The following is a 14438-nucleotide window of genomic DNA, read 5'->3' as shown; positions in this document are numbered from 1 at the left end:
TATAAGTATATGAGTACATATATATACAAGTTATATAATTAAAATAACAAAAAAATTGAATGATTAAAAAAAATGTAAATATAATGGGACAAAAATATCTATTTGGGTTTGATCATATACACATATATACAAGTTGGATGGCAGTCAGGTAGCAGATTGCAGACAAAGATACAGATTCGAGTCATGGTAGTCGCAGTGTGAGAGTTTCATCCTCCTGTGGGGTGGCTCCTTGTGGGCACTATACACTGTGTCTCCTACCTAGTATGCCGTCATGTACCGTGATTAACCCCTTCCATATACGCGGGACAGTGTGTGGGACCTTTAAGGTGAGGACTTCACCTAGACAAGTTGGATGGGCCTCCACTTAGATAGGTGTAGCCCATAATTAAATAAATAAATAATTAATAGTGGTTTCAGACTTTAGAAAATAATATTAATAGTGATAATAAGGTTGAATGTGGAAGGAAAGATCTTCTCCGCATCCATGGGGATTTTCAACACGTGGGAGATGGGGTCGCCCAATTCATCTGCAATTCATTTCTTCTTTCGTTTTAATTACTATGTAATTCATTTTTGTATTAATTTACCTTATTTTATTCTTTAATGGGTAAACTTTTAATTTCTCTAATCATAATCATTAATTTTTTATTAATTTCATAAAAAAATTATAACATCGCAGATATATAAAATAAAAAATAAAAAACACAAAAATAACTATTACCGGCTGTCGCTATTAATTCTCATTATTATAGACGTATTAATAGAAAAATTCATTGTTAAATTCTTCTTATTTTTCTTTGAAAATCACTAATTTTTAAAGTCATTTTCTTTTTAATTTCTTAAAAGAATTTCTACCGAAATCAAAGAAATTACTCTATTTTCCTATCAAAATTTTATTTTCAATTTCATGTATACTTGAAATTGTGCATATATATATATATATTTGTATAGAATCTTCAAAATGTTGAGGGTCATAGTATCAGTTCTTTCTATATTTGTATTTTTTTATTAAGTTTTGGATTAATATAATCTAAGTGTCATTCATCATATGATACATATATACAATTTTTAATTTTTTTATTTAATTTATGCTAATGTTGCAACTCAAATGTAATGATGTGGGACTTATTTTATTAAGTTTGTGTGTTAAAAGAATTAAATGAGTGAATCTCATTACTATTATTAGAGTTGTTCATAGGGCCAGACAACTCTACCGAACGTCTTATCAAATGGGGGCAAAATGACGAATTTGCACCTACCTAATTTGCAAAATGGGCCATTGCCCCCGTCCTTACTCTCTTATTTCCCTTCTCATGGCCATCACCACACCGCCGCTCTCACCTCGCTGTCATCGCCTCGTTGATGTATCTGTTGGCAAGGCGAGGTGGCGATGGCAACTAAGCGACGAAGATGAGGCAAGGCGACGACAGTGAGATACGACAGCGAGATGAAGGCAACGACCATGAGAAGGGAGATGAGAGAACAGGGACGAGGCAATTCATGGGAGAGGAGAGGACAAAGCAGGGTGTGGGGGCAAACTCATCTTTTTGCCCCCATTCGGTAAACCCATCGGTCATCCACTCGAGCTCTCAAGACTTTCTTCTATTATTATATTTAAATTGTTATATTAGCTTATTATAAATTAAGTAACATTATTTATAAATTAAGAGTTTAAAATTATATATATATATATGTGTGTGTGTTTGTGACATAATAAGATTAAGCTGGTATTAAATAAATAAGTAGAAAGGGATTCATTAGGAGAGCATGAATACATCATACATGACACAAACAAACACTAAGTCGGGATTAATGTTTGAAAATCTTCGTATTCTTTAAGGTTTAAGGAATTAAGCACCGACTTGAGGGGACAGCTCGTGGCCTCCAAGAAACCAAAGTTAATGTAACGTAACTTAATTTAATTAATTTTGAATTTTTAGTTCTTGTACTATACTATATATGAATTAAAGTCTGACTTGTGAACCCGCCTATCTCCTTAGGATCCGTGGCCGCCACGCCACGCATGCATTTTTCGTACACCCATCCATCACTTCTTATTTATTTATAAATATAATCTTTGACTTTCAAATCAATATAATATATAAATAATAAATAAGTATAAATATTATGAATTTCATCGCTTACTTATAAAGAGATTTTTTGTCTTTATATAAGCAAGGTGAGTTAGAATATTCAAAATTATCATTCTAAGATTTTGGAGCTTGGCAAATTTCTTATATTAGATAGAGATAGGATTCAAAATTTTCAAAGATAAAGTGAGTTGAAATATTTGAAATTATTTATAATATTCTTGTGTTCGATTATCTGAAATTAACAGAAAATTTATTGAATTTGATAGAGATAATGTAAGTTTCAAATTATATGGAGATAAGATAAGTTAGATACCAGTTGAGATATTTGGAGTTTATCTCTAATGCTTATATGCTGAGTTATTTCTCAGGTTCAATAGAAAAACATCGAGGTTGGATGAAAAGAAACATGATTAATATAATGGTCAAATAAGATCCGTCAATTTTTAAAAATAACCTAATGATTTTCCTTTTTTCTCGATCCCTCCCCGATCACAATGATTTTCCTTTTTTCTCGATCCCTCCCCGATCACAATGTAATTTAGATGAACTCAATTGGAGGGATAAAAATTTATGGTTTGGACTGGATGGATAAAAAATGCAATGTCTCGTGTTACTTGAACCTCAATCAAAATACCTACAACTATTATAAAAAGTTGAAGCCTGCTTTGCCCTTCAAAGGTGAAGCCTGCTTTGTTGACCACTTCACTGCAAATTAATATGTGTGGCTATCAAGTCATGTGGGTTTGCTCTGCTTGTTTGCCAAGAAAGTGAGGGAAAATGTGTGGCCAAAGGGGGGGAGTAGTGGGACTCCATAAAAAATCACATGCCATGCCCACCCCCAAAGACTCGATCTTTACCACTCTTGTTTGTTTGACAAGAAAGTGAGGGAAAATGTGTGGCCAAAGGGGGGAGTAGTGGGACTCCATCAAAAATCACCTGCCCACCCCCCAAAGACTCGATCTTTACCACTCTTGTTTGTTTCCCAAGAAAGTGACGAGTAGTAGTGGCTGTGCGTCATTGTCATTGAGCTGAGCTTTAATTTCCAAACGAGGGAGTGGATGTGGGAGTGGCTGTGCGTCATTGTCATTGAGCTGAGCTTTAATTTCCAAACGAGGGAGTGGATGTGGGACTCCGGCGAACAACACATGCCCAGCACCACCCAAAGACACGACCTTTATCACCACTCGTGTTTCCCAAGGCCAAGAAAGTGCGGGAAAATGCCGGGAAAGTGAAAGTAAGTGGAAATCGAACATTTTCCCCCCTTCTTGTCTCTTTTGATTTGTACTATGGTGCGATTAATTAATTTATCAGCATATAGCAAGCCGCCATTTCCAACTTCAAAGGTTGGCCATCAACCAACCAGACCAACTTCAAAGGTTGGCCATCCGCCTAAGACCCAACCAAATTCAAACATGCACGTGACACTCTGATTTTTCCCCTTTTTTTTTATTTTTTATGGGGGCAATATACTAAAAATTGTTGCTCCTCCCTTTCCATATCATGCATAAGTGTAAAAATTTCCATACCATGCATAAGTGTAAAAATTACCCTCAATATATAGATTAAGTGGTCGGATGAGCAATATATCAATGTGAATTCAATAAGTTACGACTTCGATTTTTGCCATGCGCAAAAGTCAAAAGCCAAACATGCGATTTACCTTCTTTGACATAATTTAGAGCACGAGCACCGATGGTCGCACAAGAATAATATTCTAAGTGCAAAAATTATTTTGTGTATTTTTTATTCTACGATGAATTTGATTTTAAAATTAATTTAATTTTTATATTTTGATATTTTTTTCGTATAACAATTTAAATTTTTAATTATTTTGATTATACTCATGTAGCTATATTTCGAGTCAATTTAACCTTTATACTTTTATTTATAAAAAAAAAAATATAAGAAGAGATGATAAAATACACATCACAATCGTCAAAATACATTGAGTTAAATTAATTTAAAAATATAAGTTCAAATGTGTAATCGAAATAATGAAAAATTTAGATCACCACATAAAAAAAAATATCAAAGTACATGAATTAAATTTAATTAAAATTACATGTCCATGAACGCAATCAAAACAACAAAAAATTCAAATAGCTACAAAAAAAAAAGAAAAAAGTAATCATTGCTCGCACACCATATGTGCTACAAAAAGCATATGAAAATATTATTTGGACACTTAAATTACTATACTCTCGTGCATTAACTTACTATATATTTATATTAATGTAACACAAAATTATGACACAAGCCATGAGTGTCAGTGGCGGATCCAAGGGGGTTCAGCCCGTGCCAACTCCAACCAAAACATTATATATATATATATATATAGTCTCTCAAATTGAAGCTCCAACTCTTCTCTTAGATCCCTTTTGGATATATGCACAGTCTCTCAAATTGAAGCTCCAGCTCTTCTCTTAGATCCCTTTCGAATGAGAGTCACTAATATATATATATATATTCTTGAAAAAGAAAGGTATTAAAGAGGAACATAGTTTTGTTTAATGAATTTGGAGGAAACACAAACTGCCCTATTAATGGACTTTTCATATATATATATAAAAGATGGTTTGAGAAAGCAAAGCAAAGCAGGTGAGTTTATTTTGGTGAGAGGGGTCAGCGCAGATCTGAGCCATTAAAATAGTGATCAAGAAGATCATTTCATGTGACCATCTAGATTTTGGTGTCTACCCTTATTAATACCCCTTTTCTTTTATCATCTTCCCTCCATTCATTGCCTTATTCATTATTTACATTACTTGGGTTGATTGAAGAAATATGTCCCCATACTTAAGTAAAAAATATGCTATGAGATTGAGATAAAATACTCGTAAGAATAAATAAATGAATGAATGACTGAAAAATTGACGACGATAATAAAAATATCATTTTTGGGACTTGATGGGATTACTAATTATAACCACGATGAAAATGCGGACAAAATTAAACACGATTTAATTTGTCTTTTTGTTCACAAATTTGAAATAATTTTAAAAGTTCAAGAAATGTAAAATATTATCTCTCTCAAATAAGAGAGAAGTCATTTCAGTTACGTCTCTCCCTTCGAGTGTACAATTATTCATTTTATTAATTTCTTAAAAATAATATTAACATCAGAAGCATTTTCGACTCATTCCAACAAAAAATTAGAAGCAAATTAAAAATTGTGAAACGTCTCATTAATTTTTTAGAATGACACAAAATAGCCAAAAAGTCATTTTCTATTATTTTTTAAAATTAGATTACTTTTAATTAACTTATTAAATGCCAACTACATATATTCATTTCTTCCCCCTCTTATTTCGGACATATTTTACCAAAAAGCTGACAAATTTGGAATAAATCGCTTCTTACACGCACACCACCACGTCTCTTTTTTTTTTCTATTTTTGGAAAGTTTGAAAACATCTTTTTACCAATAAAAAAGAACCCCAAAATGTTATTATCACATTATTATGATAATTTCTTGTATCAAAACCTTATAAAACTATTATTGATCGTTCAATGTGAAAAAGTACATTTCTATGTAGAAAGTTCAAATGTTATTTATAAAATGCGAATAATATTTTCTTAATCTTTTTTTAACCTTATAAAATCGAACATATATATTCGTAGATCGCATAACATTTTAAAAAATAACTAAGTTTCACTCGACTCAATTCGATTAAGCGAACGATCATCCATGACGAGGGCAAACAACCAACCAACCAACAGAGTGTAGGAAGGGATTACGTTTGTTGTGGGCAAAAATTTATTAAGAGGGAAAGACTGTTGAATGGAGATAAGAAATGTAGTTGGCAACTCGGCAGTTACGTTGGTATATAATATATATATATATATATATAAGAGAAAAGCGTGAATGGGTGGCGATTGCATCAAGCATTGCATCATTCACAAAAAAGAAAAAAATGATTCCCCATTTGGAAATGATTCTGAAGTTGACTGTCACCATTTCAAATCCTATAAATTCGTCCTCCTCTTGCACTGATTTCTTCAGACAATCAATCAAATCGAAAACTCCACTGCAAGGCAGAACCAGTGAGTGAAGGAAAGAGAGAGAACCTCTCTCTCTCCCTCTCCCTCTCTGTCTCTCTCTCTGAAGATTCGGATTTGTTGTTTAGCTCTGAATCCAAGTTTCTGGGCATTGAACTTCGAGGAAAAAAAAAAAAGAAGGAATTCTTGGTTTTGTGAATTCTGATCCATTGGAGTTGTTGTTGTGCAATGGAGGGTGGAGAGAATGTGTTCGGAGTGAGCAGTGCTCGGCTGAGCAGCTCCAACTTATGGCGGAGCAGCGGAAGGGAGATTTTCTCCAAGTCTTCGCGAGAAGACGACGACGAAGAGGCCCTGAAATGGGCGGCTCTCGAGAAGCTTCCGACGTTTCTGAGAATGAGGAGGGGGATTCTCACTGAGCAAGAAGGGCAGCCCAGAGAGATTGACATCCAGAATCTTGGAGTTTTGGAGAGGAAGAATCTCTTGGAGAGGCTGGTCAAGATTGCAGAAGAGGATAACGAGAAGTTCTTGTTGAAGCTCAAGGAGCGGATTGTCAGGTAACAGAATCTGACAAAATATAAACAAGGAAAGATATGGATCAGTTTTGCTGATGAATTAGCCTTGGGGTACGTGCGGGTTATAGGTCCCTTCTCGATAGGCTTGAGCCCAATGGAAAATGGGGCCACTGACCCTAAGGTTTAAAATAAAAATCTTCCACTTGTGAATCAATGTGGGTTTTTAGGAATTTGTGTGTGGGGGGGCTCGTCCAGAACAATTCGACCTCTAGTGAACAAAGTGAGATCATATCATTATGCCCCCCGTCACCTGGCCAACCTTGGGTTTAAAATATGAATCTTATGCTTGCGAACTAACGTGGTTTTTTTTTGAAATCTTGTGTTTTGTTGATGGGTTTGTTTGTTTGCTTGCTTTGATTGTGGAATTGGGTTTCAGAGTTGGACTTGATCTTCCAACCATACAAGTGAGGTTTGAGCATTTGAGTGTTGGTGCTGAAGCTTATGTTGGCAGTAGAGCTCTCCCAACAATCCTAAACTTCTGCATTAACATCCTAGAGGTAGTTTATCATCAGTTTGATCTCTCACAAAGCATAATTTTTTGTGACAGTTCTGAGTTCTAAACCTGCAATTTCTCTGTTTGTGAAAAGGGGTTCTTGAATTATATCCATATCCTGCCAAGTAGAAAGAAACAACTGGCAATTCTACATGATGTCAGTGGAATCATCAAGCCAGGAAGGTGAGAAAAATGAAGAAAATTGCAACCCCATTTCCCCCCTATCGATCAATCATTCTGGTTCTGATTTCAATTGATCTGGTTTTTGCAGAATGACATTGCTTTTAGGCCCGCCAAGCTCAGGGAAGACCACATTGCTGCTAGCTTTGGCTGGGAAACTTGATAAAGATTTGAAAGTAAGGGAATGAATTAATTAGTTCCATCTTTGTGAAATGAACTTTCGGCCAATTCTTCTTTCACTTTCTCATCTTATGGGGTGGTAATCTACAGGTTTCAGGGAGAGTAACATACAATGGCCACGGAATGAATGAGTTTGTCCCCCAGAGAACATCGGCTTATATCAGTCAGTATGATCTTCATATAGGAGAATTGACAGTTAGAGAAACACTGGCTTTCTCAGCAAGATGTCAAGGGGTTGGAGCTAGCTATGGTCAGTTCAATTTAATACGATAATGCGATACTAGGATTTGGGTTCGAAGATTGTGCTCTGAGGATGATGATGAGTTGGTTTGAATTTGAAAATTTTGCAGAAACGTTAGCAGAATTGTCGAGGAGAGAGAAGGAAGCAAACATTATGCCTGATCCAGACATCGATGTTTACATGAAAGTAAGCAATTTGCTGAAGATGGATGATATATTATTGAGCCAACAAAAATTTAATGACTTTGTTGTTGTTGTGATCATTCAGGCAGCATCGCTGGAAGAGCAGAGAGCCAGTGTGATGACAGATTATGTTCTTAAGGTGCTTACTTGAAATTCATTTAATGGAAAACATTTGACACAAAAGAAGAAGAAGAAGAAGAATTAAAAATGACTTGTATCCTTATTTCACAGATTTTGGGACTGGAACTATGTGCTGACACTATGGTAGGCGACGAAATGATACGCGGTATTTCAGGTGGGCAGAAGAAGCGGCTGACAACAGGTAGAAGCAGGGAGCAACTGTTTGTAAATCTCCAGAAGGAGAAAATGAGAGTTGTTGATGAGCTTTCTGAGAATATTAATGCCAATGTTTTTTGATGAAATGTGAATGAAACAGGGGAGATGTTGGTTGGACCGGCTAGAGCACTCTTCATGGATGAGATATCGACTGGCTTGGACAGTTCTACGACATTCCAGATCATTAATTCAATCAGGCAGTCCATCCGCATCCTTCAAGGAACTGCTCTCATCTCTCTGCTTCAGCCTGCACCCGAAACTTATGATTTGTTTGACGACATAATTCTGCTCTCAGACGGGCAAATTGTGTATCAAGGCCCCCGGGAAAATGTGCTAGACTTCTTTGAATACATGGGCTTCAAGTGCCCTGAGAGGAAAGGAGTAGCTGACTTTTTGCAAGAAGTAAGTTGACGAACTAAACTAAAGTGCTGTTGTTTGTTCACTTGTACTACGAATCCAAAACAAACGCTTTTTCTGTGCGAAATGCAGGTAACATCGAGGAAAGATCAAGAGCAGTACTGGGCAAGAAAAGAGGAGCCCTACAACTTTGTTCCCGTCAGGGAATTTGCAGAAGCGTTTCAGTCATTTCATGTTGGTCGGAGGATAGGGGACGAGCTTGCTGTTCCATTTGACAAATCTAAGAGCCACCCTGCAGCTTTAACAACTAACAAGTATGGTGTGAGCAAGAAGGAACTGCTCAAAGTTCTGATTTCCCGGGAGTACTTGCTCATGAAAAGGAACTCATTCGTCTACATATTCAAGATGACTCAAGTAAGTACATATTATCAATCTTGGTCTAGGGATACTTGGACGAGTTGAATCAAGCTCACATCGATCCAATTTTTGTCTCGCTGTTTCAGCTCATCACTATGGCATTCATTACAATGACAGTTTTTCTTAGAACTGAAATGTCCAAAAAAACAGAAGAAGATGGCGTGATTTACCTGGGAGCTCTCTTCTTTGCTCTCGTCATGATTATGTTTAACGGATTCTCAGAGCTAGCAATGACCATTCTGAAACTGCCCGCCTTTTACAAACAGAGGGACCTTCTCTTCTTTCCATCTTGGGCTTACTCTTTGCCCACATGGATTCTCAAGATCCCCATCACATTTGTAGAAGTCGCCATCTGGGTATTCACAACTTATTATACCATTGGCTTTGATCCAAATGTCGGAAGGTGATGTGTAACTTCTTCAGTTCAGGCTTTGGTTTCATTCCTTCTTCTGATATATGATACATCTTCTCAACCGCAGGCTCTTCAGGATGTACCTCCTGCTCCTATGCATTAACCAGATGGCTTCTGGACTGTTTCGACTCATCGGGGCATTGGGTCGCAATATGATTGTGGCAAACACCTTTGGCACTTTTTCTTTGATGGCATTTCTTATGTTGGGAGGATTCATCCTGGCAAGAGGTAAATAAATTGCCTTTAAAATTCTGATATTTGGTGTTTCTTGAACTTAATAATATTACTCTCTTCTGCCCCAGAGGACATAAAGAAATGGTGGATATGGGTTTATTGGATCTCTCCTTTGACTTATGGCCAGAATGCTATAGCTGTGAACGAATTTCTGGCGAATAGTTGGAAACATGTAAGCATCGTGTTTGTGTAGTTGTACAACCCAGAACCAGAAGAAAAGAAGCATCAAAGCCAGCCAAGACCTTGGTGTAATGCTAATATATCATCTAAACTTGGGATTTTTTTGTTCTTTCTTGTGCTTTTAGGTCCCTCCTAATTCGACAGAACCACTCGGAGTATCGGTCTTGAAGTCGCGGGGCATATTTCCCGAACCACACTGGTATTGGCTTGGAGTAGGAGTTACAATTGCGTATATTTTTCTGTTCAATTTCTTGTTCACACTGGCTCTAGCTCATCTCAACCGTAAGTAACCCATCTGTTGGGATTTTGAGAACTGCATTCTTTGTTTCAATATCAATATTTTCCCCTGGTAAGTACACTACTAAATGAGCAGACATGGTGCAGCATTTGGGAAGCCTCAGGCCATTCTATCTGAAGAAACCTTGGCGGAGAGAAATGCTTGTAAAACAGGGGACATTGAGCTATGGTCAAGCGAAAAGAGATCTTCAAGTGAGTCACTGATCTGTCAGGGCTGTGCCTTCACTTCTGGTTTCAATTTTCTCAATTGATCCATAAATGCAGGTAGTAGAAAAGACATGAATGTATCATCAAGACCGGGTATGGGTAGCGTTGGTGAGGCGAGTCAGAATGGGAGGCGGGGAATGGTCCTACCATTCGAGCCCCTTTCCATTACATTTGATGATATCAGATATGCAGTGGACATGCCACAGGTAGGTATCATTGAGCTTCATGGAAACAGAGTCAATAAAATCCTACATTCAACCCATTTTTGCTTTTACCATTGAGCTTTGGAGCCCCCCTTTGCACCACAAATTGTTTCTTTGGCATAAAGAAAGTGTTAAACTATCATGTTTTTTGCAGGAAATGAAAGTTCAAGGGATACCTGAAGACCGGCTACAACTTCTGAAAGGCGTTAGTGGGGCTTTCAGGCCTGGAGTTCTAACAGCTCTAATGGGGGTCAGTGGGGCTGGAAAGACCACTCTGATGGATGTCTTGGCTGGTAGGAAAACCGGTGGATATATTGATGGAACCATTACCATATCTGGGTACCCCAAGAAGCAAGAAACATTTGCTCGTATAGCAGGATATTGCGAGCAAACCGACATCCACTCCCCCCACGTCACGGTTTATGAGTCCTTGCAGTATTCTGCTTGGCTCCGATTGCCCCCAGAAGTTGATTCTGCAACCAGAAAAGTCAGTCCCAACAATTCAAATTTCTGATTTTGTGCTCAACTTCTTAGCCATGCTAAAGCATTGAACTTGAGAATCTAAATTATTATGAACTTTCAGATGTTTGTTGATGAGGTCATGGACCTTGTTGAGCTAACCCCGTTGAGGGGAGCGCTTGTTGGTCTGCCTGGAGTGAATGGCCTTTCTACCGAGCAAAGGAAGAGGCTGACAATTGCAGTGGAGCTCGTGGCCAATCCATCGATAATATTCATGGATGAACCCACCTCAGGGCTCGATGCCAGGGCAGCAGCAATAGTCATGAGGACAGTGAGAAACACAGTGGACACAGGAAGAACCGTGGTGTGCACCATACATCAGCCAAGCATCGACATATTTGATGCTTTTGATGAGGTGTGAAATGCATATATTTTCCTTGACAAGTGAACAAATCGCCCGATCTAGTTTCTAAATATCTATGAATTAATACTGAAGAACCAACTTCTTGGGAATTTTGCAGCTCCTTCTTTTGAAGCGAGGAGGAGAAGAAATATACGTCGGTCCAATAGGCCACCATGCTCATCATCTGATCAAGTACTTCGAGGTAAAGAGGATATATACACGAGGACACTTAAAACTTTCCATATGTTTATGGTTTTAGGAACTTATTCACCACATGTTTCTTTTAGGGAGTTAATGGAGTTCGTAAAATTAAGGACGGTTATAATCCAGCGACCTGGATGCTAGAGGTGACTTCACCGGCACAAGAGGCAGCTCTCGGGGTTAACTTTGCCGATTTGTACAAGAGCTCAGAATTATACGAGTACTGGCATCTTACGTTGTCAAGATAAAACTGTTGTTTTTAACTGTCAGTTCTCAAGCTAGTCTAATAAGGTTCCAAAAATCTCAATGCTTAATAACTATGCATGATGATTGAATCAGGAGAAACAAAGAACTAATCAAGGAACTAAGCAAACCTCCCCCGGGCTCGAAGGACCTCTACTTCACCACTCAATATTCACAGTCTTTCTTCATGCAGTGCATGGCATGCCTGTGGAAACAGCACTTGTCATACTGGAGGAATCCACCATACACTGCAGTGAGATTCCTGTTCACTACTTTCATAGCCCTGTTCTTCGGGACAATTTTCTGGGATCTTGGCCCCAAAAGGTACCCTTTGTCATAGAGACAATCTAAAAGCCAGTGCCCCATTTTCTTAGTTCCCATATGTATATGAATTCAAGTGCCTTTTGACAATGCAGGGAACTGAAGCAAGATATCTTTAATTCAATGGGTTCTATGTATGCTACTGTTCTATTTCTTGGTGTACAAAATGCTGGATCGGTGCAGCCAGTCGTCGCTATCGAGAGAACGGTATTTTACAGGGAACGAGCAGCTGGAATGTATTCGGCACTGCCCTATGCTTTTGGACAGGTACTTGTTTGGGATGGTGAAATGTCCAAAAACTGCTAGAAATAACTACTTCCTAACAAGAGATCAAGATATTTCCATCAAATTTTCTCTCACCGGGACACCCTTTTTTCCTTTCTAATGCAGGTTATGATCGAGATCCCCCATGTTTTTGTTCAGACTATCATATTTGGCTTCATAGTTTATGCTATGATCGGGTTTCAATGGACAGTTGCCAAGTTCTTGTGGTACATGTTCTTCATGTACTTCACCTTTCTATACTTCACATTCTATGGGATGATGGCAGTGGCAGTCACTCCCAACCACAACATTGCCGCTATAATCTCATCGGCTTTCTATGCGATTTGGAACCTCTTCTCCGGATTCATCATCCCCAAAACAGTGAGTTCTAATCAGTAATCACTTCTCTCTCAACTCTTCCACAGCATATGGGATCTGTTAGCATTTAGGCGTGTCAGCTCCTATCATTCAAACTACACATAGGAAATCACTCAAATCAGTACAAACTACATTATTCTGAGCTCCATGTTTCTTCTAAAAGGATCAAAACTAACCATCTTAAAACACTCTTCTTGTTCTTCCATGGCAGAGAATTCCAGTTTGGTGGAGATGGTACTATTACAGCTGCCCTGTCTCTTGGACATTGTATGGACTGGTTGGTTCACAGTATGCAGATCTCCAAGACAAGCTTGAAACCGGCGAGACAGTTGAGGATTTCGTGAGGGATTACTTTGGATTCGAGCATGATTTCTTAGGCTACGTCGCGATCATTATAGTTGGAACTGCTGTTCTGTTTGGATTCATCTTTGCCTTCTCAATCAGAGCATTTAACTTCCAGAAAAGATGATCTTCTCATACAGAAAGCTTGTTTCTATCCAAGTGTTACACACACACACGCACACACGCATATACACACACTTCATATATATAAACTATAGGAAGTTTTTGTTTTCTTTCATCTTGTTGCTGTTCCACAGATTTTGGGCACTAATTTTACTTTGGTAATGAGTTTAGTTTCTGTAAAGATGGGGGTAGAAAATTGCTTCTATGTAATGTAATGAATGATACAAATATGCAATAAAATCGGATGTTATGGCTGTTTCTTCAAGGCTCTTGCTGTTGCTGGTTTGCTTTGAGTTAGACAATATTATACCGATGTAGAAATTTGAAAGGTCCATAGTCCTAACCACTAAAAAGGTCAATTATCGATCTTTATTTAACTCTTAATATTGTTGACTTGCAATGATGAATGAATTTTGGAGAAACTTTGGGAGGGATTTGATTGCAAATTAAGGAAAGATCTAATGGACAAAATAGAATATAGCCATTGTAGCTGTGGGCCATCAAATATGAAGGGGAAACGTGCAAGAATGGGCAAAGAAGTCCAATGCGTCGGTCCAACAACCACTCTCTCAACGGTTCACGGCCATGTCACGCCAGCGTGGGCCCACCCATTCAACCGGACAAAATCAGCTCCATCTAAGAATATAATTACAGAATATAATTACTTGGTGCAAGGTGCAAAGATGAAATTCCTCACCTTAAAGGGTTCCACACACTATTTTATGTATATAAGAGAGGTTAATTATAGTACACGACAGCATACTAAGTAGGAGATATAGTATATGATGCTCACAAGAAACTATCCCAGAAAATAAAATTCTCACATCGCGACTACCATGGCTCAAAAGAATATAATTATTATTGGAGAAGTTTATTGATTTAAGTCTCACCATAACTAATGGGGTTACTATAAGTAGAATTATAGACTATGCCTTCAAAGTAATTAAGGTAAATTATCTGCACAATTTATGAATTTTGGGCTTTTAGTTTAAACATTATTGGAATTTTTAATTCACTAAATTAACGTTTATTAAAATAAGTAAGATAAAATTAAAATATTTTTTGGATCAAGATATAAAATGATCAAAATAAAATAAGAAAATATTATAAATTTTTTATTA

At 37.5% G+C, this 14438-nt stretch overlaps 1 protein-coding gene across 1 annotated transcript; it reads left to right on the top strand.

Annotated features, from left to right (window-relative positions):
• The first annotated feature begins 6053 nt into the window (after positions 1 to 6053).
• On the top strand, positions 6054 to 13582 carry LOC127813639 (pleiotropic drug resistance protein 1-like). Its single transcript, XM_052354704.1, has 24 exons — positions 6054 to 6646; positions 7041 to 7161; positions 7252 to 7340; positions 7429 to 7513; positions 7608 to 7767; positions 7868 to 7944; positions 8026 to 8079; positions 8172 to 8262; positions 8377 to 8678; positions 8766 to 9047; positions 9137 to 9453; positions 9530 to 9690; positions 9765 to 9868; positions 10002 to 10158; positions 10261 to 10365; positions 10438 to 10586; positions 10738 to 11070; positions 11167 to 11457; positions 11564 to 11647; positions 11733 to 11866; positions 11986 to 12213; positions 12306 to 12477; positions 12601 to 12855; positions 13064 to 13582. Exons 1-24 carry the CDS (start codon positions 6321 to 6323, stop codon positions 13319 to 13321), a joined length of 4335 nt encoding a protein of 1444 aa, XP_052210664.1. The 5' UTR covers positions 6054 to 6320; the 3' UTR covers positions 13322 to 13582.
• The last annotated feature ends 856 nt before the right edge of the window (positions 13583 to 14438 follow it).

Source organism: Diospyros lotus, chromosome 11, assembly GCF_014633365.1.
Source record: "Diospyros lotus cultivar Yz01 chromosome 11, ASM1463336v1, whole genome shotgun sequence".
NCBI lineage: Eukaryota > Viridiplantae > Streptophyta > Magnoliopsida > Ericales > Ebenaceae > Diospyros > Diospyros lotus.
The sequence above is the reverse complement of the archived record's forward strand: the minus strand, read 5'-3'. Positions and strand labels throughout refer to the sequence as shown.

What these genes read in the sequence shown, in the direction of transcription:
- LOC127813639 (XM_052354704.1), top strand. Translation starts at nt 6,321, where the DNA reads ATGGAGGGTGGAGAGAATGTGTTCGGAGTGAGCAGTGCTCGGCTGAGC. An exon ending in ACATCGATGTTTACATGAAA is followed by an intron (nt 7,945 to 8,025) that starts GTAAGCAATTTG and finishes GTGATCATTCAG; the next exon opens with GCAGCATCGCTGGAAGAGCA. An exon ending in TGCCCTATGCTTTTGGACAG is followed by an intron (nt 12,478 to 12,600) that starts GTACTTGTTTGG and finishes TTTCTAATGCAG; the next exon opens with GTTATGATCGAGATCCCCCA.